The 26,896-nt window shown below is 37.9% G+C and overlaps 1 protein-coding gene across 2 annotated transcripts in view; it reads left to right on the top strand.

Moving 5' to 3' along the window:
* The window catches only part of ACVR1C (activin A receptor type 1C), a 97,177-nt gene that overhangs the window by 54,750 nt on the left and 15,531 nt on the right, over nt 1-26,896 (top strand). For both annotated transcript variants that reach the window (XM_007965020.3, XM_007965022.3), the window contains exons 3-7: nt 13,011-13,250; nt 18,604-18,834; nt 22,050-22,217; nt 23,798-23,954; nt 25,422-25,546. In XM_007965020.3, coding sequence (XP_007963211.1) covers nt 13,011-13,250; nt 18,604-18,834; nt 22,050-22,217; nt 23,798-23,954; nt 25,422-25,546 — 921 coding nt within the window. The remainder of the gene's footprint in view (nt 1-13,010; nt 13,251-18,603; nt 18,835-22,049; nt 22,218-23,797; nt 23,955-25,421; nt 25,547-26,896) is intronic.

Below are 26,896 nucleotides of genomic sequence, written 5' to 3'. Positions count from 1 at the left end.
TATGTTCCCCCTAAGTTCATATGTTGAAATTCTAACCTCTAAGGTGATAGTACTAGAAAGTAGCAGTCTTTTGACTTGATTAGGTCAGGAGGGTGGAGCTCTCATGAATGAGACTAGCACCCTCATAAAATGGGTCCAAGGGAGCTCCTTTGCTCCCTCCACCGTAAGAGGACACAGGGAGAAGGTGCCATCTATGAACCAGAAAGCAGCCCTTCACCAAACATGGAACTTGCTGGCATGTTGATCTCAGACCTCCTGCCTCCAGAACTATGATAAATAAATTTCTGTTCTTTATAAGTTACCCAGTGTATGCTATTTTGCAGAATGGATGAAGATAAAGTTTTAATATAAAAATCCAGATTCCTGGCTGGTCTTGAAAATTCAGAAGATACGACATCCTTGAAGTCTCATGCTATCAGTTGGCCGAAGCTGAATAGTTACTGACTCTTCTGTGTGGGGCATGGGCTTTTCTTATTTCATTCATTCATTCATGATGTATTGTGCTTATATCCACTGGCCTAGAGTTCCCACTATCAATAGTTTAGTTATATTTTAGCATAGTTGACTTGTTCTGTTTAATACAATTTTGTATGTTACTTCCTTAATATTAGACAAGTATTTTTTTCCTATGTGAAGGAATCCCATTTTGTTGCTTGGTTCCTCTATGGCTGGGTTGTATTTTGGTTTGTGACAGAAATGATTTCTGTAGACTCTGGGTAATAGCAGAGACATGCTCAGAGAAATTATGATGATGTCAAATAGCACCAAGAGCACCTTAAAATTGTCTATGAAAATTCATCCAGAATAAGATCAGGAAGACTGGGCTAGAGAAGCTGGCACTTTTTAGGGTTAATTTTGATAAGAATTGCTACTTAGTTCATGCTTGCACTAATTACAGCCCTTCATATGGAAATAGACTATTCAACAAAAAAAACCCTTCAAATTCCAGTTATCTTTGTTCCCATTTTGCTACCAAAACATACAGTGCTTAAAAGGGTAAGTGTTGTAATAATTTCTGATTTTTTCCTCCAGATTTCAATATACTATTTTAATAATGTCATTATATTTTTCACTAATTCAAATAATTATTTTAATAAAGAAAATATGACAAAACATTAAAATGTGGGTGCTTTATTAACTTCAGTACAATTTCTGCCTTCCTGTTCTGTTCTCAATTGCATAAAGAGGAAAAGGAAAATTGATAATTTGTATCAATTGTGGTAGGTATATAATACATATTGATTAGGCACATGTCTAAATTAGACTTTTTAAACCAAACCAAAGTTTACATTTAAAAGAAGATAAGCTGCCAAAACATTAAAATCAAATTTATAAAAAACTAATAATTGTAAAGCAAGCTGTAATTATAAGAATTGCAGACTCAGAAAGTGAGTGTTATTCTTTTGGGAGTTTAAAAGTCTTGTTATTTTCATTCCTCTTAAAAGACTCATTGTTGTTTCTTAACTTTCTTCTGGTTTTCTATTTGATACATAAATTCATTGCTCTAGTCAGGCAAAGGTGACATGTGCATGCTGAGAAATACTCACGGGACCCGTTGTGGAATTGTTCTGTCATCACACGAACAAATCCATTTATAGCTCACTCTCTGGGGACTCTGGCTTTTTTCCCCCCTAAAATGAAAGGTGCTATGATTTTTATTGTTTGGAAAGTACTCTGAAATATAAGCATTTAAAAGTCAGACTTGTGTTTTAAAGTTTAATATAGCAGGCATTTCTTGTCTCCAGAAACAAGTACACTGATTTACATTATGAAATTTTGTTCATAGAGATGTAATAGGAAATTGAAAGCAAAGTTTATAGCTAATTCTAAATTGAGGATTTTACATTATATAAGGCTTTACTCTCTCAGTTATTTAAATACCATTACTTTATTATTATTATTATACTTTAAGTTCTGGGGTACATGTGTATAACGTGCAGGTTTGTTACATATGTATACTTGTGCCATGTTGGTGTGCTGCACCCATCAACTTGTCAGCACCTATCAACTCGTCATTTACATCAGGTATAACTCCCAATGCAATCCCTCCCCCTCTCCCCCTCCCCATGATAGGCCCCGGTGTGTGATGTTTTTTACGCAAATATTTTTGAGGTGATTATTACGTATAGGACATTGAGCTATATGTAAGCTATATGTGAGCTAGGCCAAAATGTAATTATCTCACATCAGTTTTTTCCAAGTAAACAAGCTGCTTTGTGTGAATATATTAGCTGTGGGAGAAGTTATGCTAGCATAGACTTTAGGACAGAGAAGTATAACTTTCCCCTGTCATCAATATTTTAAGTGTTTTCTGTGAATAACACTGTATTATGTGCTGGGGAAACAGAGAAATTGAGATATGGATGCTGCTCCAAAGACTTTCATTTTTTTTTATGTAAAGCGTTGATTTAAGAAAAAAGGAACCCTAAAACATTTCTTGAACAATTACTATCTAAGTTCTTTACAGACATGCATTATTTGAGAATATGTGTTTTGATAACAAAGATTAAGAGACTATCATTTCTGCTAGGTATGTGTCCTGAAATTAAGAACACTGATTATGGAACCTATTTATATTCTGTTTACATTTTATTAAGCTTACCTATGCTTGAGTGAAAGTTCTTCATACTTTTTATGACAACGATTATATTATTTAATCCAAGATTGTTTCTTTAAAGCATAAAAATGTCATTCTTCTTAAATTCTAATGCTAATGGATGAAAGAAGATTTGCAGCCTCTTGATGTTTGTCATCTACTCCCAGAAAACCAGCAGCACAAGGAGAACACACACAGGAGATATTTTTATGTGTGGCACTCCATTATGAAACCTGGCCAGAAGAAGATAGTTTATGCAAATAGCCATTTATAGACTGAGCACCAAACAATGGAATGGCCCATCAATAGCTCTTTTGATTCAGTTAAAAGGGAGAAATAATTGTCATGTTATTTCTGCCTCTGTCATGGCTTGATTTGATCTCTGGATTGGAAAATCTTCTGCCCTTATTCAGTATATAAGGTTCATATTGATCCCAAATAACCCCTCTGACATAATTATGTTTGCTGTTTGCAAAAGGGAGGCCATTTGCTGCATGGCAAATGGAGCATGTTGGAGGGATCTAAGTGAATTAACTTGTAATTGGATGATTCTTGATGAAACTTACAATGGTCACTGTGAAGAAGTGACCATCGTAAGGGAAGGAAGTCAAGGATGGGAGAGTGAAGGGGGTATCTGCCTGCAACCAGTAAGTACAGATTTACACGAGAGGAGTAGACAAAAAAATTGATGTTTGTGACTTAGTTTCTTAGCCTATTCTACTTTAAATGCCTATCAAAGTGCAGTTACATATTCTTTTATGAATGTTCCATTCATCATGAATGAAATATCTCATGATAATCTTTTTCTTATTTACCTCCTCCCCCACTCTTTTTTTATTTTTAAAAGAATTTTACTTTAAATTCTGGGATACATGTGCAGAACAGGCAGGTTTGTTACATAGGTATACGTGTGCCATGGTGCTTTGCTGCACCTACCAACCCATTATCTAGGTTTTAAGCCCCACATGCATTGGCTGTTTGTCCTAATGCTCTCCCTCCCATTAACCCCACCCTCTGACAGGTCCCGGTGTGTGTGTTTCCCTCCCAGTGTCCATGTGTTCTCATTGTTCAGTTCCCAGTTAATAAGTGAGAACATGTGGTGTTTGATTCTCTGTTCCTGTATTAGTTTGCTGAGGATGATGGCCTTCAGCTTCATCCATTTCCCTGCAAATGACATGATCTCATTCCTTCTTATGGCTGCGTAGTATTCCATGGTGTATATGTACCACATTTTCTTTATCTGTTCTATCATTGATGGGCATTTGGATTGATGCCATGTCTTTGCTATTGTAAATAGTGCTGTATTAAACATAATGTGTGCATGTGTCTTTATAGTAGAATGGTTTATATTCCTTTGGATATATACCCAGTAAGGGGATTGCTGGGTCAAATGGTATTCCTGGTTCTAGATCCTTGAGGAATTGCCACACTGTCTTCCACGGTGGTTGAACTAATTTACATTCCCACCAACAGTGTAAAAGCATTCCTATTTCTCCATAGCCTTGCCAGCATCTGTTGTTTCTTGACTTCATAATCACCATTCTGACTGGCATGAGATGGTATCTCATTGTGATTTTGATTTACATTTCTCTAATGATTAATGATGTTGAGCCTTTTTTCATATGCTTATTACCTGCATGAAGGCCTTCTTCTGAGAAGTGTCTGTTCATATCCTTTGCCTACTTTCTGATGGGATTGTTTGTTTTTTTCTTGTAAACTTGTTTAGGTTCCTTGTAGATTCTGGATACTGGACCTTTGTCCAATGGGTGGATTGCAAAAATTTCCTCACATTCTGTAGATTGCCTGTTCACTCTGATGATAGTTTCTTTTGCTGTGCAGAAGCTCTTAGTTTAATTAGATCTTATTTGTCAATTTTGGTTTTTGTTGCAATTACTGTTGGCATTTTCATCATGAAATCTTTGCCCATGCCTATGTCCTGAATGGTATTGCCCAGGTTTTCCTCTAGGGTTTTTATGATTTTCGGTTTTACATTTAAGTCTTTAATCCATCTTGAGTTAATTTTTGTATAATGTGTAAGGAAGGGGTCCAGTTTTAGTTTTCTGCATGTGGCCAGCCAGTTCTCCCAGCACAATTGTTAAATAGGGAATCTTTTCCCCATTGCTTGTTTTTGTCAGGTTTCTCAAAGATCAGATGGTTGTAGATGTGTAGTGTTATTTCTGATATCTCTGTTCTGTTCTATTGGTCTATATGTCTGTTTTGGTACCAGTACCATGCTGTTTTGGTTACTGTAGCCTTGCAGTATGGTTTGAAGTCAGGTAGCATGATGCCTCCAGCTTTGTTCTTTTTGCTTTGGATTGTCTTGGCCATACAGGCTATTTTTTGGTTCCATATGAAATTTAAAGTAGTTTTTTTCTAATTCTGTGAAGAATGTCAATGGTAGTTTGATGGGAATGGCATTGAATCTATAGATTAATTTAGGCAGCATGGCCATTTTCATGATATTGATTCTTCCTGTCCATGAGCATGGAATGTTTTTACATTTGTTTGTGTCTTCTCTTATTTACTTGAGCAGTGGTTTGTAGTTCTCCTTCAAGGTCCTTCACATTCCTTGTTAGCTGTATTCCTAGGTATTTTATTCTCTTTGTAGCAATTGTGAATGGGAGTATATTCTTAATTTGGCTCTCTGCTTGTCTGTTGTTGGTGTGTAGGAATGCTTGTGATTTTTCCACATTGATTTTGTATCCTGAGACTTTGCTAAAGTTGTTTATTAGCTTAAGAAGTTTTTTGGGCTGAAATGATGGAGTTTTCTAAATATAGAATTATGTCCTCTGCAGACAGACAGTTTGACTTCCTCTCTTGCTATTCGAATACCTTTATTTCTTTCTCTTGCCTGATTGCCCTGGCCAGAACTTCCAATACTATGTTCAATAAGACTGGTGAGAGAGAGCATTCTTGTTTTGTGCTGGTTTTCAAAGGGAATGCTTTCAGCCTTTGCCCATTCAGTATGACATTGGCCATGGGGTTGTCATAAATAGCTCTTATTATTTTAACATATTTTCCTGTATACCTACTTTATTGAGGGTTTTTAACATCAAGGGATGTTGGATTTTATAGAAGGCCTTTTCTGCATCTATTGAGATAATCATGTGGTTTTTGTCATTGGTTTTGTTTATGTGATGGATTACATTTATTGATTTGCATATGTTGAACCAGCCTTGCATCCCAGGGATGAAGCTGACTTGATTGTAATAGTTAAACTTTTTGATGTGCTGCCATTTGCTTAGCCAGTATTTTATTGAGGATTTTTGCATTGATGTTCATCAGGGATATTGGCCTGAAGTTTTCTTTTTTTGTTGTATCTCTGCCAGGTTTTGGTATCAGGATGACACTGGCATCATAAAGTGAGTTAGGGAGGAGTCCCTCTTTTTCAATTGTTTGGAATAGTTTCAGAAGGAATGGTACCAGCTCCTCTCTGTACGTCTGGTCCTGGGCTTTTTTTTTTTTTTTTTCTTTTTTGGTTGGTAGGCTTTGTATTACTGACTCAATTTCACAACTTATTATTGGTCTATTCAGGGATTCAACTTCTTCCTGGTTTAGTCTTGGGCCTCCTCCCCCAATCTTAAAGTTTTCTCCATGTATGTATGTATGTGTTTGTTTATATATATACACACACACATATATATATACACATACACTTTTTAAAATGTGTGTGTGTGTGTGTATATATATATACACACACTTTTTTTTTTTTTTTTGAGACAGAGTCTCGCTCTGTTGCCAGGCTGCAGTGCAGTGGCACGATCTCAGCTCACTGCAACCTCTACCTCCCGGGTTCAAGTGACTCTTCTGCCTCAGCCTCCTGAGTAGCTGGACTAGAGGCACGAGCCACCATGCCCAGCTAATTTTTTGTATTTTTCGTAGAGACAGAGTTTCACCATGTTGATCAGGATAGTATCGATCTCTTGACCTTGTGCTCTGTCTGCCTCTGCCTCCCAAAGTGCTAGGATTACAGGCGTGAGCCACCACGCCCAGCCTTCTCCATATTTTTACTTGTGAACTTGCTTGGGAATTGTTCTCTAGTTGGGTCATATATTATGTAGTAGATCTTAAATTCCACAAGCTCATGGACTCTGCCCTGCTTTTCTGGCATTCCCTCTAAAGAGTTTTTCTCAGTCAGTGCATACAAAGCAATCCATTTGGAGCTAATCTTTAGAACCAACTTAGTAAAGTGTCAAGAAACCAGTTAGAAATGTGTTCTCATTACCATCTAACAAATATTGGAAATAATGGTACCCACATTTTTGGATGCTGTGAAGTGGCAGGTTAAGGGAGGTTCATCATGACGATTTGGGAGATTTCTCATTGCTTAACGGGTCACTCTGTTTTTACAAAAGCAATTATTCCCATTGAACTAATAAACGAGCTATCTTTGAATGTTGTAGTGGTAGTGTATTCTCTCTTCTATTTCAGCTGTACATATTATTTCTACTTATTTTCCCCCAGAAACCTGTGAACTAAATAAAGTCCCTTTAATTGAATTCACAGGACTGTGTCATAGAGTTATAGGGGTGGATGGACAGAACATCATCGTGTCATTCAGTTGACAGTGGTGGCATTTCTCTCAGGTGCCAGGACAGAAACAGACCCATCAAAAAGCATCTCCGACTGGGCGCGGTGGCTCACGCCTGTAATCCCAGCACTTTGGGAGGCTGAGGCAGAGGGATCACGAGGTCAGGAGATCGAGACCATCCTGGCTAACACGGTGAAACCCCGTCTCTACTAAAAATACAAAAAATTAGCCAGGCGTGGTGGCAGGAGCCTGTAGTCCCACCTACTCAGGAGGCTGAGGCAGGAGAGTGGCCTGAACCTGGGAGGCGGAGCTTGCAGTGAGTCCAGATTGCACCACTGCACTCCAGCCTGGGTAACAGAGCAAGACTCAGTCTCAAAAAAAAAAAAAAAAAGAGCATCTCCAGCAATGTTCCCTTTTGGTTGGTGTGTTACCTGAGAACATTTCAAAGTCACAAGCTGGAGAAGGAAATGCTTTCTTTTTATGGGTGAAGGGGAGTGAGAAAGCAGTTGAAGACTTGATATTAATAGTTACACCTTCATGAATTGGACCTTGCAAAATGTTATCTTTTTACTTGGGAAAAACTATTAATAATAGGAGAGAGAGGGTTTTTTTTTTTTTTTTTTTTTTTTGAGACGGAGTCTCGCTCTGTCACCAGGACTGGAGTGCAGTGGCGCGATCTCAGCTCACTGCAAGCTCCGCCTCCCAGATTCATGCCATTCTCCTGCCTCAGCCTCCCGAGTAGCTGGGACTACAGGCGCCCGCCACCGCGCCTGGCTACTTTTTTGTATTTTTTTAGTAGAGACGGTGTTTCACCGTGTTAGCCAGCATGGTCTTGATCTCTTGACCTCGTGATCCGCCTGTCTCGGCCTCCCAAAGTGTTGGGATTACAGGCTTGAGCCACCGTGCCCGGCAGGGAGAGTAGTTTTAATGCAAAATGACAGTGACTTTTGGGATGGAAGCACTAACCTTGAAAGGTTTTACAAGAATGAACTTTATTTGGATGAAGATGTCTGGTTTGTTTGTTTGTTTCTAAACAATTTTCCAGCAGGACATATCTCTTCACTTCCTCTATTCTCAGAGGGTTTCTAATATGTCACTCCATTGTAATGCTTTGGTTTTTAGTCAGCTGATTGCCATTTTAATATAGTGGGGAAATGTGTCTGTAATTTGAAATGTAGCTATTATACTAGAAGATTTCCATGCCAGTAGTCCATATGATTATTTGAAGCAATTGATCAAGTACACACCTCCACTTCTAAGTGTGAGCAAAAGTTCTGAGAAGGAATTTAGAGGAAAGAGATTTTATTCTAGTAAACAGTTTGCAAACTGGGTAGAAATAGCCCTCAGGATAAACTGAAGGTGCATTCCAGAGAACAAAGGCAGGGTTTGTTTGGCTTTTATAGAGAAAGTTCCCATTTAGGTTTTCAGTCAGGTCCTCCTATGAAAATGAAAGATTAGAAGTTGCTTAGTTCTGATTGGTTGATGCAGACCACAGTCTATTGATTGATTCAGGTAACATGGGCAAGAACAGTTAATTATGAAAGTTTCAGAGTTAAGCAGATGTATGGCTTTTCTGGGAACTCACAGTGTGTGTGTAACCTCAAGTCAGCAAATGGCCACTTGGTTCTATTTTAAATTTAGGTCCTGTTTGCCACTCAGGATTCATCTTGAGGGATTGACTTTTTCAGGTTCACATAGCCATCTCCTTCTTATAGCATATGCTAAGGAAATGTAAATTAATTAAATTGAAGGTCATGTAAATCTCATAAACATCAATATTTTCTCATACTTTCAATAAAGAAGGAGCAGGGAAGGAAATGTGGGGATGATGTCTACATTGTCTTATCTTTTTCTTTTCATCTTGAGGCGCTCCTTAAAGCAAGAAATAGGAAGTAGTGAGGAGGTAATGGGAATAGTAAACTGTTCTGGGAGAAGCTGCTGCATCTAAACTAAGTCTTCACTTGGACAGTGGCAACCAGCGGTGACTTTCACAACCACCAGTTCCACGCAGGTCTCCAGGGAGAGTTGCAAAAGTCACAAAGATAAATTAAAAATTTTCTTCCTTCCTTCCTTCCTTCCTTCCTTCCTTCCTTCCTTCCTTCCTTCCTTCCTTCCTTCCTTCCTTCCTTCGTTCTTTCCTTCCTTCCCTCCCTCCCTCCCTCCCTCCTTCTTTTCTTCCTTCCCTCCCTGCCTTCTTGCTTCTCTCCCTCTTTCCTTCCTTCCTTCCTTCCTTCTTTCTTTCCTTCCTTCCTTCCTTCCTTCCTTCCTTCCTTCCTTCCTTCCTTCCTTCCTTCCTTCCTTCCTTCCTTCCTTCCTTCCTCTTTCCTTCCTTTCCTCTCTCCTTCTCTCCCTTCCCCCTTCTCTTCCTGCTATCTTGTTAATACTTCCTTCCCTTGCATTATCTCAGTTTAACATATTGTAGGGCTTATTTTGGGAAAATATTTGTCAGCTAGGCCCTCACCCTTTCTGGGTTAGTGCTTTTTTCTCATTTTCCCCATCCTCTTCAACCTAATTTTCTAAGGAGTGAAATGACTTGAATTAACAATGCAGCCCTCCTCCCACCTCACTTTTGGGATTTAACGTGTCCCTCCATGGAGCTGCTAATTCCATGGAGAATGCATCTCACTTGGCACAGAAAATCCCCTAAATTGCAAAGCATATAAATAATAAGTTTTCCTGTGATCAAGAATGTAAAACTGCTAGAAAAATTAATATGTTCATCAAAGTTAGCTATTATTGAAACCTATTCTTAGCTGCATGATTGTTTTCTTGTACCATGATTTGCTGGATGTAGACTACAGTTTTTGTTTTTTTTTTTTAATTTATCTCCTCTAGTGATTATCATCAGCATTACGTTTAAAGCATAGTTTTACAAATGTTTGCTTTTAAAATTCCTCAGTGTTTAAGGAGTTCTTACAGAATGGTGTTGCTAGACTTTTTCTAGCTGAGTAATCTTTTTTCTTTACTGACTCATATTGGTAAATTTGTTCACAAAAGTAGAAACATTGTTCATCTATAATAAACATCTCTGAGAGCCATAGCCATCGCTAGAGTGGTATACTTTTATGGAGATTATTCTATTTTTAGGGTTGCTGACCTTTTGCTTTTTTATTAGTTGCTATAGTGATGATGTGAGCTCTGCTTAATAGAGCTTTACAAAAATGATGACGATCAATAAGCTTGTTAATGCTAATGTTTTATTGATGGTTCCTAATAACACATATCAAAATAAAATTTAGTCATGTAATTGGATTCAATAGTGGAATTGTATATTTAAAAACACATTTAAGTAGATGTTTATGTAAGATGCAGGAGATTAAATGCATTCTGTGGCTTTTTTAGAAAAACTGGAATACCTTTGTGCAGACATAAAAATATAGAGACAGTTTGAAAGATCATTGTGAAATACACAATTTTAGAACAGCAAACTTTAGAAGTTGGAATTACTGTGGCTAATGATTACTAAAACAAAGTCAAGTCAGAGAATTCTTTTAGTACCTATTCTAAGAACACTCTAGGCCAATTTCTCCTCATATGCACCTGTATAACTACTAATGATTTCAGAGGAATTCTGAAACACTCAGGGAAGAAAAGTTGGTAATCAGTTAAAATTCACTAGGCAAAGTAGTAGAACAGCACGGATTATGATCATTTCTGAAGTTCACTTAACAATTTTAAATATTTTACTTACTGATAGTAGATAAACTACTATCTTTGGCATTATAGTGAAATTTCTATGAACACATTTATGAGGAATTTGATTCTTTTTCCTTCAGAATTAATTAATATTTGTTTTCAATGATAGTCATGTATTTTTTGACACATCGTAGGTAAAGTGTAAGAACGTCTAAGATATTAAGCTCTTTAGCATTGTCAGTGCAAAGGAGGACATCTGGGGAATGGCAAAACTATCAAGGCCCATTATCATTGCCATTTGTTTAGATGCCCTGGTGCTGGTGTCAGGCTATTGATTTCCAAGCATAGTCTCCCATTCTTTGGTCTGTGAGGAATCAGCTGGGGAGGCAGTTTGCCAAAGGTTCACAGCAAGAAGATGGCAGCCCACAGGTGGAGCTGGTGTCTCTGTCTCTAAAACCTGGATTCCTCTCCTTCTCCTTGATGTTTGAGAACCTAAATCTCTTCAATTCTGTTCCCATAGTCTATCAAATATGCTGTAAGATTTATTAAAAACAAAAATCAACACCACAGTAGTAGGACAAAGGGATGAAATGGGATTGATGCAGTGGCTATCTTTAGTCAACGAAAAGGAAATGAACAATGTGTCAGTTTCAAGTGTCAAAATAACTTCTTTGAAAAACACAGGAAATTATCTGTCATCATAGATTTTTCATGTATCACTTTTTTTTTCTAAATTAAAAAAAGATTTCTTAAATGCAAGATGAAGTTTAAGCAAAAAAAAAATTGGCTTCATGTGTTTTTAAAATTAGAATCACAAATTTAATTATATCCTTATGTTACTTGGTTTCAATGATCACATTTATTTTTCTAAAATGAAAAGTCTTGTCTCTTATAGGAATACCACTAGTAGAACTTTTAGTGATTCTGTCATTGAAGAACTATTTACTGATCATCTACTATGTGTCAGGCATCATTGTAAACACTGGACATATGGCTGGGAACAAAGCAGGCAGACTTCTTCCTCTCCCGAAGCTTATGTCTTCTGGAGGGAACTGGGTAATCAATAAATGAGTATGTGATGTGTTAGGTGGTGATCAGAGCTAGGAATTAAAATCAAGCAGGACAAGGGTCTTGAGAGTGTACAGGGAATGGGAAAGAAGTGCTATTTTAGGTAAGGTTGTCAGCCAACACCACGGTCTCCCAACTGGCTTCTTGCATTAGGTTTCTAATTGGCCTATTCACGTTTATTCTTGCTTCTCTAGTGCCTATTCACACAGCGGCCACTCAGAATAAAAGTTAGATCATGCTTCTCACCTACCAAAACCCTGAAACAACTTTTTAGAATAAAATTCACAGTCCTTTTCTTAATCCTTTTCATCCCACCATCATTCCCTTTCTCTTCCCTGCTTCATTTTCTTTCTTTCTTTTTTTTTTTTTCTGTAGCACCATTCTTTCTTGCTTTTGTGTTAAACATCTGTTTAGTAGATGAGTGAGAACATATATGACTCAAGAACAGGAATTTGGGCTCTTTCCTCACCATTGTATATCCAGCACCTGGAATAGCAGCAACACATTGCAAGAGCCCAATAATTATTTTGGCATGAAAGAATGAATGTACATACTTTAAAAGTGGACTACTGTGGCCAGGCATGGTGGCTCACGCCTGTAATCTCAGCACTTTGGGAGGCTGAGGTGGGTGGATCACCTGAGGTCAGGAGTTTGAGACCAGCCTGGCCAACATGGTGAAACTCTGTCTCTAATAAAAATACAAAAATTAGCCGGGTGTCGTGGTGGGCGCCTGTAGTCTCAGCTACTCAGGAGGCTGAGGCAGGAGAATGGCTTGAACCTGGGAGGTGGAGGTTGCAGTGAGCCCAGATTGCACCCCTGCACTCCAGCCTGGGTGATAGAGTGAAAAAAAAAAGTGTACTGCTGAATAATGGAGGAAAAATAGTAGATAGAAAAGAGTAAAATGCTTCAGAGATCGTAAAACAGATCCCATGTGCTAGTTTCCATTATCCTAATCATATTTCTTATTGTCACCTGCCATAACCATTCCTAGCTGCAGCCTCATCTCATTTCTTTTTCTCCATCTTTTCTTATACCACAGAGAGCCTTTACCAATGAACATAAGTGCATACTGTGTAGCTGCATATTCTGGATGTGAAATTTTGGTGATTGCAATTCCAATTCCAAAAATACTTAAAATGGGTTGATTTATGGTCATGTTCTTTCTTCTTTAAACTTTAGCGTCACCAAATGCCCCAAAACTTGGACCGATGGAGCTGGCCATCATTATTACTGTGCCTGTTTGCCTCCTGTCCATAGCTGCGATGCTGACAATATGGGCATGCCAGGGTCGACAGTGCTCCTACAGGAAGAAAAAGAGACCGAATGTGGAGGAACCACTCTCTGAGTGCAATCTGGTAAATGCTGGAAAAACCCTGAAAGATCTGATTTATGATGTAACTGCCTCTGGATCTGGCTCTGGTATGTTACCATTGTCCATTTTTTCATAAGCAAACTCTTTATTGAAAAGTAAATAAAAACTTTTTAACAAAAGGGCCCAAATACTATGCATTCCATCTTGAAAGGATACATGGTGCGCTCTGGTATAGGAACTCCTTTTAGTACCTGAGGTAGAGAAAAACCATTGTGGCCTATAGAATTAAGTCTTCTCAGTTGCTTTTTGTAACTTTAGGTGTTCAGATTCTTACGTTCACTTTCCTTCAGAATTTATTTCTGAAGCAAGAAAGCAGTTTCCTTTCTCTCCTCCCTACCTCCCCCTATTATGGTTACTAACAATCACTGTTGCTTTCTTGGTAATGTTTTATGGACACAAAAGAGTTAGGGTTATAGTATTTAAGGTGTTGAGTTCTGAGGGAAAGATGTGGGTTATACAAAGTAGTGTTCTTTGAGCACTTTTGCTTGTGGTTATGAGGATTTTCAGAATCTATAGACACCCCCTGGGATATGTGTGAAGCTAACAGGGAACACACCTGAAATTAAATCAAGAATATGTTCTTAAAGCAAAGAAACAGAAGATTACAGACAGCAGTGTAGCATTCCTGTGCTGGCTTTTGCTGGCTACAGTTGTATATTAATAACCCTCTTCCTCTTTAATGGAACTCCAGAACCCCAGGTAAAGCATTCAAAGTACCAGGCTGTATTATAGCCTAAATGAGCCTCTCTCACAACACAAAGCATTTGAAGTTGTTTTTTTTTTTTTTTTTTTTCCAGGAGGTTGGGGTTAGTGGGAAGACAGTTTTTCCCAGAGTAACAAACTCCATAAAATGGTAGGGGATTCTATATATATATATATCCAGAAATCCTGCTAGCTCATGGTTTACGGAAATAGGAACAAGAGTAACCCTAGGTGAACCACTTCAGAGGCCCCTGCATCTCTTCTTGTTTTGGAAGGATCATTAAGATTGTAGCCCAACATTTTGAAGAACTCCCTTGCCAATGGCTTTCAGGAAAATTCACGCAGACACAATTAACAGAGGTAGGGGACAGAGGGGTGATAACATCTCTGTGTGCATCCATATTTAGCGTGAAGCAGCTTTGTATTCATCAGAAAAGAAAAGCATAGTCGAACCCAGAGAGTTTGCTCCTTCTGGGGCAAAATCACCTGGCCCCCCACTGACAAAGTCTAAATGTTTACACCATCACTGTACACATTAGGTAGCATCTTTCAAGGGAAGAATACTGGTAAGAAAACTCCCAAACTGCAAAGTTTTAAAAACCGGAAATTAAATTAAATTAAATTATTGGCTAGAAGACTGGCATGTTCCTTCCTTCCTTCCATCCTTCCTTCCTTCCTTCCTCCCTCCCTCCCTCCCTTCCTTCCTTCCTTCTCTCTCTCTCCCCCCTCTTTCTTTCCTTCCTTCTTCCCTCCCTCCCTCCCTCCCTCCCTCCCTCGCTCCCTCCCTCCCTCCCTCCCTCCCTCCCTCCCTCCCTCCCTTCCTTCCTTCCTTCCTTCCTTCCTTCCTTCCTTCCTTCCTTCCTTCCTTCCTTCCTTCCTTCTTTCCTTCCTTCTTTCCTTCCCTCCCTCTCCTCTCCTCTTCCCTCCCCTCCCCTCTCCTCTCCTCTTTTCTTTTCCAGATTCTCACCCTGTTACCCAGGCTGGAGTGCAGTGGTGCTATCTTGGCTCATTGCTACGTCTCCCTCCTGGGTTCCAGTGATTCTCTTACCTCAGCCTCCCAAGTAGCTAGGATTATAGGTGTGCCCCACTACACCTGGCTAATTTTTGCGTTTTTAGTAGAGATGGAGTTTCACCATGTTGTCCAGGCTCATCTCAAACTCCTGAACTCAAGTGATCTGCCTGCCTCTGTCACCCAAAGTGCTGGGATTGCAGGTGTGAGCCAATGCACCAGACAGATTTTTCTTTAAAATTAAAACTTGGTATTCAATACTCTTTCCTTATTTGACTCTGACACTTTGAGGCCCACCGTGCCTTGATTTCTTGAATATTGACAACATTCTAGGCACAAAGACCTCTGATTTATGGCAAGTTTCTTGAAACCTTATATGATTTCTTTATAAGGTTCAAGAGGTTACATAACTCTCTGCTTAATCCCCATCCCCCAAAACATTTTAATTTATCTGAAGATGTTAGGTATTTTGGAGCTATTCCTTAAATACATTTAAGATAACCAAAGATTTTCCTTTCAAATGAAAGTAATTCAGATTTTAATACTAGAGATTGGGATTTAGTTTGAGAAAGTAGTAATGGACTTGGGCATAAATCAAAAATTAATATTACATTTTCTGGTGTTTTTTGCATGTTTAAACCTAAATCTGGAATTACTGATTCTGGACTCTCTCCTTTTCAGATTTTTCTAAGATCTCTCGTTTAAAAAAAAAATAAAAAGTAGTAAATGTACCCAAGCATGGATGATTTCTTGAAATACCAATCTGAAAGAGCGTTAGGCATTTTTTTCCCCCAAAGCCAGTTGCATATGTTTGGCAGTGACCAGCAGCTGAAAGTAACAGAAGGCCTCCCTGCCTATGATAATCAGAGAATGGGTGTATCCGCAGTGAGACCTCAGTCCTAAAAACTCACCTGTAGGGAGGGGATTGGAGGAAGGGGGAGTCTGCTTCCCTCTGCTTTTCTTAATTGGCCAATAACTTTACATGTGAGACAGTTTTGTTGGATGCTGAGGAACAAAAACTGGGAAGCTTATTCTTGACCTGGTCAGGGACAAATTTCAAAGATGTATATAATGCCTGCAAGAGGGGAAATGGACTGATGAGAATGGATGGTGTCTCAGATGGCTTCCAAGAAACTGGGTAGGCTGCTGCTTTTCCCTTGTAGTGTAACAATTCTGACTGATGGTGACATTCTTGAAAGCTAACTTTCTACAACCCCTGCTTAAAAGATTGAAATGAACCTACAGGGAGAAGCAAAAATCCATGTATCTTCAAATCAAATGTCTAGGTGCATACCAGAAGAATTAGATTCATTTTGGTGATTGCTTTGAAAGATACCAAAGCAAGTTTTATTGAGTTTTAATGTCTCAATTTAATTGCTGTCTTGAGTACTTTATATGTTGTTGTCTTACTTTGTTCCTGATCTGCACCACTGATTATGTACTTGATTAATTTTCCGTTTGAAAGCATAAGCTTATCTAGCTCTCTATCCATTTGTTGTGTTTTGGGTAGTGCTGGTTGTTGGTAGTGATGTTTCTGTGAGTGTGTGTGTGTGTATGCAGATAAGACTATAGGGTAGCAGGAGGAAGGGAGAGACTGAGATTGAGATTTGACGTAATAATTGTTAGTACAACTCTTAGTGTGTGGTCAAGTAGTAAAATTGATTGTTGCCTGCAAAAACAGTCCAGGCCGGGCGCGGTGGCTCACGCCTGTAATCCCCCACACTTTGGGAGGCCGAGGTAGGTGGATCACTTGAGGTCAGGAGTTTGAGACCAGCCTGGCCAACATGGTGAAACCTCTTCTGTACTAAAAATACAAAAATTAGCCAGGCATAGTGGTGCACACCTGTAATCCCAGCTACTCAGGAGGCTGATGTGGGAGAATTGCTTGAACCTGGGAGGTGGAGATAGTAGTGAGCTGAGATCATGCTGCTGCACTCCAGCCTGACAGAGCAAGACTGCATCTCAAAAAACAAAAACAAACAAAAACAGTCCTTATAGTTTGCTTCTAGAGAGGAAGAGTTTGCACTGAAGATCCCTGTTTTAATTCTAGGTCTGCCTCTCACTAGCAGCATAATCCTGGGAAAGACTTTGATTATCGAGGGACCTCAGTTTTGCCATCTCTAAAATGATAGGGTTGCACCAGATGATTTCAAAAAAACTTTCTGTAGGGTTTTGTGACTAATTGTTGAGATCTGTAACAACAGATTTGTAGTCTGTGCTTATTTAGCCTGTGCTTATATGTTCATATGAGAACATGTGAACGAACAGTGACCCGTTTTAGGTGCAGGGACCAAAGCCCTCGCAAGACAGGGTCATTGCTATGAGGGCTCCCTAGCTGAGTACAAACACAGTAACTGAATGTGACTTTTCAGAATACACGTAGACTGTAACCTCTTTAACTATTTTTTCCTTTGATTTTAGAGTAATAAATATCTATTGTGGAAATAAAGAAAATGTGGAAAATTAGAAAGAAGACTATCATAACTCACCCCAGTTTCACCAAGAGAAATAACCATCATAACATTTAGCATATTTCCTCTTGAGTCTTATTTTCTGTGCGTATTTTGAATAGCTAGGTACACTTATATTTATAAGAATAAAATGTTCTATGCTGTTTTTATTTAATAGTATAGCAAAAATTTTTTTATGTTATTAAATATCTCTTCATAAGCGTCATCATTATTATTGGCTCTGAGTAAGCCGTCCTAAGATTAACATAATGTTAACCATTACTGAGCATGTAATAGGCCAGATACTGTGCTAGGTGCTGAACAGGCTTATTAATTCTCAAATCATCTCTATGGGATGGGTAATGTTGATTATCCCCAGCTTTTCAGATGAAGAAGCTGAAGCACAGACAGGTGAAAGAACTTGTGCGTGATTATCAGGTGGCAGAGCTGAAATTTGAACCCACCTGTGCTCTCAATCTCTACACTTTATTTCACAATTATTCCATTACCTGACACTTTTACTTATTTTTTCCTATAAATAATAATATCTTGACATAAATTTTTCTGCATTTTGCATTAGGTATTTGCGACAGAATTCTAGAGGTGGAGTTAGTAGTTCAAAGAATAGAAGCATCATACATGCATTCAGGATATATTTTCTTTGAAATTTTTTTCTGTTCCGCAGAAAATATTTATTTGATATCTCATTTGACTGTATCTTGCTTTTAGTGTAATATAAGTGTCTCACATCATCATTGCATTTGATTCTTCACTTTCCAATTTCAGCTTGGTTTTGAAAAAATTCACAAATAATTATTTTGTACTTCCAGTTGTACCAGGAACCATACATTTTATTTTAGAGGCTAACACATTTTTTTTTTCTTTTTTTTTTTTTTGCTTTTACTCTTGTGTACTTAGTAACCTGACTGGCTTTGATGGGCAAATGAAGGAGATTTCCAGCAATTCTTGGAAATCAGGTATCTGCAGCAGCAGGCTATGTTCAAAAAATTTTTACTTGTGAATACGAGAAGACAAATTCATATTCATAATTTGAAGTTTTTTTTCAGCATGCTTTGACATTAAATAAGTTTGCTACAATGGTACTTATTCCTTCAAAATAGACAAAATTATTAAAGCACTTAAATACTTGCTTTTTTAAAATCTGAAAACAGCGATTATTATGAGAGTTCTTTTCTGGCATTTGTGTTTAATCATCAATTCCATCTTTTCTTTGGTTAGGTCTACCTCTGTTGGTTCAAAGGACAATTGCAAGGACGATTGTGCTTCAGGAAATAGTAGGAAAAGGTAGATTTGGTGAGGTGTGGCATGGAAGATGGTGTGGGGAAGATGTGGCTGTGAAAATATTCTCCTCCAGAGATGAAAGATCTTGGTTTCGTGAGGCAGAAATTTACCAGACGGTCATGCTGCGACATGAAAACATCCTTGGTTTCATTGCTGCTGACAACAAAGGTATTTCCAATCTAATTGTGTTCAACAAGTGAAAAAATGTTGTCTAGTATCAGATAAGAAAAATTAAATTCATCTCTTTGTTTTAATAAAGTCTATATGAAAGTCTAATTTGCATAAAATCCTTTCCTCTTTCCCACAGATAAATGTACATAACCATACAATGAAGCAGGGCAAATGAGTGATAGGAAATCATGATGTCCAGATAGCCAGGGTGGTGCTTAAAATGTTTGCTAACTTGTTTGGTGCAGGAACCAACTAATCAGAACAGAAGCCTCAACTGGAGCAGAATCCTGGAGAACTCTGCCGTGCTAGGTTTTATCCCATTAGATGCTGCTTGGTCATGAAGAGATATGGAGGCATCTGGATGTCTAGGGCAAAGGAGTATCATTGGGAGTTTTTGTTTGTTTTTTTGAGACAGAGTCTCACTATGTTGCCCAGGCTGGAGTGCAGTGGCACGATCTCACCTCACTGCAACCTCCGCCTCCTGGGTTCAAGCGATTCTCCTGCCTCAGCCTCCCAAGTAGTCCCAAGTAGCTGGAACTACAGGCACCTGCCACCACACCTGGCTAATTTTTGTATTTTTAGTGGAGACAGGGTTTTCACTATGTTGGCCAGTCTGGTCTTGAACTCCTGACCTCGTTATCCGCCCTCCTCGGCCTCCCAAAGTGCTGGATTTGCAGGCTTGAGCCACTGCGCCCAGCCCAGGAGTTTTGAATAGCAGCTGTTTACCAACCAGGACAGAAATATTTCAATATTTTAATAACCAATACAGACATACCAATTAATACTAGCTGAATGCTCAACTTTGTTAGGGCTGTATTTTTCATCCGTATAACAGCCTTCATCTTCAAGACTCAAAATTTCTGAAAATATTCTCTTTTGATTGTATTGGAATGGTGGCAAGCAAGACACTTTTAGTGAACTTTTCTGTGAATGTTACTTTGTGCACAGTTTGTGTCTTGAGACCACCATTAACGGTGCCATGTAGTGTTTGTTATTTTTTGAGTTTCATGGAGCAAGTCAGAGCATCAGCTTTCTTATATTTGAAATACCTATGCTTGTATAATCACAGATTGGATATAAAATTCGTTGATTATCTATGCTTTTACTCTTCTTTTTTACGCAATTGTTATTTAACTGTTCATTAGTGCCCCAATAGGTAACAAAAGTGAGGAAAACTTGATTCAGTCGGCTTTTAAACCTTAACTCTAGTTAGTAATACTCAGGAAGAACTTTGGTAGAGTCGAGGTTGTAACCCCAGTCTAAAAAAGTGTTAAGACAAATTATCTATGAATGTCAAGGATCCACCATTGCCTGTGAAAATTCAGAACCTATAGTCAATTTTATCTAATATAAACTTAATCATAAAAGTATTCATTATTACTTGGATGGAAAAAGAGAGGCTTAGCATTTAGCATACATTTTGGCCATAATTATGTTTGTTAATGATTTGCCATTTCTGATTTGCTAAGGAGAAACGGGGTAAAGGCAAGACGGCTAACAAAAAAAGTTCTTTCCAGATTTGTAACTACATATACTTTGAAACTGTATCCAGATCATTGAGGAGACATTTCTTATTTAGCTGTTAAGAATGCTTTCTTTTCCCTCCTAATCTTGAGCTGAACTTCCTGCTGGTTGGATTAAGCAGCAACTCTGTCAAAGCAGTTATGACTGTACATGGATCATCTTCATGGGCTAGTTTAATCATGATGTTTATTGGATTATAAAATAATATGCATTGGCCAGACATGGTGGCTCACACCTGTAATCCCATCATTTTGGGAGGCCAAGGTGGGCGGATCACCTGAGGTCAGGAGTTCAAGATTAGCCTGGCCAGCATGGTGAAATCCCGTTTCTACTAAAAATACAAAAAAAAAAAAAAAAAAAAAAAAAAAAAAAATTAGCTGGGCTTGGTGGCAGATGCCTGTAATCCCAGCTACTCAGGAGGCGGGGGCAGGAGAATTGCTTGAACCCGGGAGGCAGAGGTTGCAGTGAGCCGAGATTGCACCACTGCACTCCAGCTGAGCGACAGAGTGACATTCTGTCTCAAAAAATGAATACATAAAAATAAAATAATAATATGCACTAGAGATATTATCCTTGGTTTTCTCTTCTTGAGTTTAACTGGTCTACCTCTATCATCTCCTAACTTGTCAGTGGCTTTTTGCATGATTCCAAATGATCTCTAACTTCACTTTGATTTTTTAATTCCTTTACCTTTTGCAACATTTACAGATTCACTCTTTAGTCAACTGTCTGACAAAAGCATTGATGTTAGAGGGCAAGATAGCCACTGGTGTCAATCAGGGAGAGAGGTGTGAGTAAGGATTATTTTTATATGTTGTATGTTAATGAGCTTTACCATGTTATGTTGACTTTTAAATTCGTAGGAAATTTTTATCACTACCCAGATTTGGAAATTAAATATTTGGATAACAAAGAGCTGTTATACATAAAGCATTTGGTCAGATAGGTCCTTAGCAAATGTTCATTATAGATCCTTTCCCTGAGTGTCAGAACTGGTCAGGACCGCCCAGGGTTACTGTAGACATTTTATTTCAAAAACTAAAGCTCACTCTACTAATATGTAGAAAAGTTTTAGGGTGATTGCTTTTCTAAACGTCTTTTATAAGCTGGATTAGGTGTTGGCTAAATGAGGCAAATTATTTGAAAATGTCTAGTAATTGTGTTTGGCTCTTACTATAAGCTTTTGGGGAAAATCATCAACTTTATATTTTGAAAGGTAAATAACATCAACATTTTTAGAATGTTAGAGCTTTTATGATAGAAATAATACTTTGTGTACATTTGTTATATTTCTAATCTTTATTGGTACAATTTTTCTTAAAAGCTCAGAGTAATTTATAACACAACACTGAGCCTAAATGCATCTCTCAGTGATTTCTCCTATAATGTGGTTACTATTGCTAGCAGGTATTGATAGAGAGGAAATGAGAAAGGAGTTATTCAGTTGTTAGAATCAATCACAACCTCACAACTTTTTATTTTTATGGTTCCAACATATCAGTATCTTCAGGAATTCATTGAGAATTTTTTCTTTACTAACTTGGACTGTAAGCATTACCACTGAAGCAATTAACTTTGCTTTGTTAACAATACAGATTAGACACTGATTAAACACTGATATTTGTCAAAAGCTTTTGGCTTCTTTCTCAATATGTATTTACAACAACAAAATTATATTTTCTTATTAGATAATGGAACCTGGACTCAACTTTGGCTGGTATCTGAATATCATGAACAGGGCTCCTTATATGACTATTTGAATAGAAATATAGTGACGGTGGCTGGAATGATCAAGCTGGCGCTCTCAATTGCTAGTGGTCTGGCACACCTTCATATGGAGATTGTTGGGACACAAGGTATATATTTCCTTTTCATTTTTTTCCACTTTGAATATGAGGATAGAAGTACTTAGTTATATTTTAATTTATTAGAAATAATTAATTATTATTTCTTTAGGCTGGGCATGGTGGCTTACACCCATAATCCCAGCATTTTGGTAGTCTACGTGAGAGGATCACTTGAGGCCAGGAATTTGAGACCAGCCTGGGCAACATAGTGAGATCTCCATCTCTACCAAAAAAAAAAAAAAAAAAAAAAAAAAGTTCGGTTGTGGTGGCATGTGCCTTTAGTTCCAGCCACTTGGGAGGCTGAGGTAGGAGGATCACCTCCAGGCTGCAGTGAGTTACGATTGCACCACTGCACTCTAGTTTGGGTGACAGAGCGAAACCCTATCTCAAAAAAAAAAAAAAAAAGGGTAAAGAAACAATAAAGGTAATTTTTAAAGCTAAAGGTGTTGTCATGATATAGCCAACTCTCATCAATATACTCACTATTTTGTATCTTATCCATAATAATATTAAAAAAAAATTATTCCTAGTGGTTCCATCTTTGCCATTTAGCATATGTACCCAGAGATCTTGCTTTAGTGGCAAATGTCCTATATTCACAGAATACAAATAATTTAAATGTTTACTTTTGATAATTAAAAAAGTAATTGGAAAGTATAATGTGATTTTGAAAAAAAAATTGTATATCATGTACTTGAAGCCAAATAGTACCTACTGCCGTTTCTATTTATTGAGTTAAGAGGTTGACTCTAGAGAGTCAATTAGTCTAGACAGGGCAGTGGTTCTCAAATTTGAACTCATGATCTCTTTACACTCTTAAAATTATTGAGGACTACAAAGGTTTTTGTGTATGTAACTTGTATCTGTTACCGTTTACAGTATTAGAAATTAAAATTGAGGAATTTAAAAGTACTTATTAATTTGCTTAAAATAATAACCAATTAAATGTTAACATAAATAACATTTTAAATGTAACAACATTTTTTTCTAATACAAAAACTGATCAATCGAAAATATTGGTTTTGTTTTACATTGTTGCAAATCCCTTTAATGTCTGTTTTGATGTCTGGATTTTCATACCTGTTCTTCATTCCGTCTGTTCTCATACGTTGTTTTGGTTGAAATATGTGAAGACAAGGTGGTGTCACACAGATGCATAGTTAGAAAAGAGTTGCAAGGACCTTAGGGATCTTTTGGCCACAACTGAGAACTGCTGGTGTGGGGTAATAGAAGTTTTCAGACTTATTTTGTAAAACAATATTTGCTATGCTCTTATGAGGACATAGCAGTACTAATTCTCACTTCATCTATTAAAAAATATTTATTAGTGATCTAGTCATCTAGTGCTCTAAGCAATAGAGGAATGTTGTTGAACAAAATAGTTACTGTCCTTATTCAGTTTACAGTTTACTTGGGAGAGACAGATGATTCAGCAGGTACATAAATAAACAAGATAATTTAGATAGTGACAGGAGCTTTGAAGAACACTCTTTTTGAATTAGCTCATTTAGAGCTAAGTCTTCAGGATGATTTCTCTTGAACAGTCTTCGGTAAAGAAAAAATGAATTTGTTCTTCTTATGCTTCATAGGTAAACCTGCTATTGCTCATCGAGACATAAAATCAAAGAATATCTTAGTGAAAAAATGTGAAACTTGTGCCATAGCGGACTTAGGGTTGGCTGTGAAGCATGATTCAATACTGAACACTATCGACATACCTCAGAATCCTAAAGTGGGAACGAAGAGGTAAGATGACTGACTTGGGTAGCATAGTAAGATGTGAGAGTGCCCAATAAGCATGAATGTCCTCATGTGTGTGGAGGAGGCTCAGGTCCAAATGGGAAACCACTGGGTCCAAGAAATCCAGAAGTCTTCTCTGGGTCACTGAGAAGTTAGTGGGCATAATGGTTATAAAGCAAGGAGAGCTGGCATTTTGGGCCACATGGATTGCAGCCATTTAGCTACAGAGTCCAGTGGAGAGAAACGGTGGAAGAGATAGTGATGTATTATTTTTAGTGTGCCATCTTCTGAGAATGCATTTTCCTACAGATAAGAAAAAAAATGTCAGCAGTATGTAGCTCCTCCAAAGCCTTTATATCCCATAAATGAACTGAAACTCAGGACTAGTTCTACATATTCAGGTTCTACACAACAGACACAGAATCAATATGTTGAAATAGATAGGTAGGGACTCTATATGCGGAATACACTTATGTGCTACTATATTGCCTTATTCTTTAAATCACAGTTTATGTATTACCTATACTTTTACTTATCATTAAGTCTCCCAAATTGACATGTATTAAGATAATATGAGTTTGGATACAGTTCCCACTTTCAAGGAACAGAATCTGAAGATTAAGAATGAGCGTGAGGTAACAACATATACCACGCATGTGTCAGGTCCGGCCCATTAGGAATGGGATTTCTGGTGTTTTTCTTGTTATAGCCAGCCTTTGGCCATATGGCCAGCCTACTTCCAATTCTTTTTACTTGAATTTCAGGCTCTATATTACTTTGGCAAAATTCCAGAGTTCTTCACCTTGAAATTAGAAACAACCAAAATATTTTTTTGGAGTTGTTAAAGGCCCTTGAGAGTACAGAAATTCTAAGCTGCTATAGCTGGCCTTCAAGCCGTATTTGAGATTCCCAGGACAGTGCCTGTGAATGCCTCTCATGATTCACTGGGAGACTTTAATGAGACCCCAGGAGCACTTCCGGGCAGTTTATTCACACTGGGTAGCCCTAAGGGACTTCTTTTCCCTGTGCAAGAAAAGCCTTAGCTCACCCATCTGATTATCCCCACATCAGGAACCTTCAGGGAAGCCTTGGATGCTGGATTCCTTCAGAGGATCTAACACCCTTGCAAGAACTTGGGATGGTGTTGCATCCTCACTTCAGTATTCTGGGAAATCTCCAAAATCTCCCTAGTACAGCGAGGCTCGGTCAGGTCCATGGACTGTAGATTTCTTACACTGACTCTTGTTCAAACATGGCTATATTTTTTGTATAATAAAATTGTTCACTGAGAGAAAGTATGGGTGGAGTGCTGCTGAACACACTTGATGGTTGAGTCAATAATGTATTCTTTGATTTTATTCATGCCTCAAATCTGCCTTTTAAAATGGCATAAGCTATCCTAATTTATTAAGATTGTTTTACTGGAGTGCTATAAAGTCATACACAGAATCTGAAATGTGCATGTTTTTGAAGGTATATGGCTCCTGAAATGCTTGATGATACAATGAATGTGAATATCTTTGAGTCCTTCAAACGAGCTGACATCTATTCTGTTGGTCTGGTTTACTGGGAAATAGCCCGGAGGTGTTCGGTCGGAGGTAAAATTTTGGAAATATCCTTTGTGTTTGCCTTTCCTTGATACTCTGAATACAAGATGTGATATTCTTTTTTCCCCAAGCACTATATTGAAAAGAATACCTTTTGGTGATATATTTCCAGTGGCAAAAGTGGGATATCTTGCTTGTAATGGAGATTTTATATTGTGATTACTGCTTAGTGGGGTGACAGTTCTCCTGATAATTTTTATTTCCATATGACACTTTATGAAGTACTTGAAAATTATTTGAGTTTGTAAGCCATAAGCTGGTATTCCTAACTTATATCCCAAAGATGTTAAATGATTTGCAGAGGCAACAGGACTTGAAGGGTTCAATTTCTTAAGCTTTTCTTGTTTTTTTTTTTCTTCCCTGTGATATGATAAATGTTGTGGGGTTGGATAAAGGTGTGGGAAGAGGCGGACAAAGACAAACTTCCTACCTTTCCTGCTCCCAGCAATTTAGAACTTAATAATGCACCTGGGAATGTGACTCATGCCTGTAATCCCAACACTTTGGGAGGCCCAGGCGGGTGGATCACTGAGGTCAGGAGTTTGACACCAACCTGATCAACATGGAGAAACCCCGTCTCTACTGAAAATACAAAATTAGCCAGGCGTGGGGGCTCATGAGCTGAGATTGCGCCATTGTACTCCAGCCTGGGCAACAAGAGCAAAACTCTATCTCAAAAAAAAAAAAAAAAAAAAAAAAAAAAAAAAAAAAAAGGTACTTAATAATGAGAGAAAGAATTAGGGAGGGGGAAGCCCTGTAAATACGTCTGATGAAATTGTTGCATCAGTAGAGAAAAAGTTAAATGCTGGTAGAAAATGGTTTAGAGTTTCCACTTTCAAGTGAGACAGACTTAGGACTAAGCAATGGTTTAGCAATTCCTTCAATGTCCGACTTCAGGCAAGTTACTTAGTAGTAATTTCCTCATCTGTAAAATGAAGATAATACAAAAACTGATCCCTTGGGCTTTAAGGATTTAATGAATTAATTCATGTGAAGCTTTTAGTACAGAGCCTGTTCACAGTAAACATTCAATTAAAGAGCTGTCATTATTAAACTATTGTCATATTTTTGCACTTTGTATTGATGTCATTTTGCATTACATTAATCTCATTTTTTAAAAAACCTTGCAGATTTTATGAAAAGCTTCTAAGGTTAAAAGTATGTCTGAATGAGCAAACATATATACTTTTTCTCTTTTATTCATAGATGATATTATAAAACATTATAAAACCCTAGTGGACACTAGTGTTTGAATTACAGATTTGCCACTTAGTACCTCTGTGTCTCTGAACAAATTCATAACATTCTGTGCCTCAGTTTCCTTGTCTGTAAAACAAATAA

Source organism: Chlorocebus sabaeus, chromosome 10, assembly GCF_047675955.1.
Source record: "Chlorocebus sabaeus isolate Y175 chromosome 10, mChlSab1.0.hap1, whole genome shotgun sequence".
Classification (NCBI taxonomy): Eukaryota; Metazoa; Chordata; class Mammalia; order Primates; family Cercopithecidae; genus Chlorocebus; species Chlorocebus sabaeus.
Note: the sequence above shows the minus strand (reverse complement) of the source record. Positions and strands in the feature narration are given on the sequence as shown.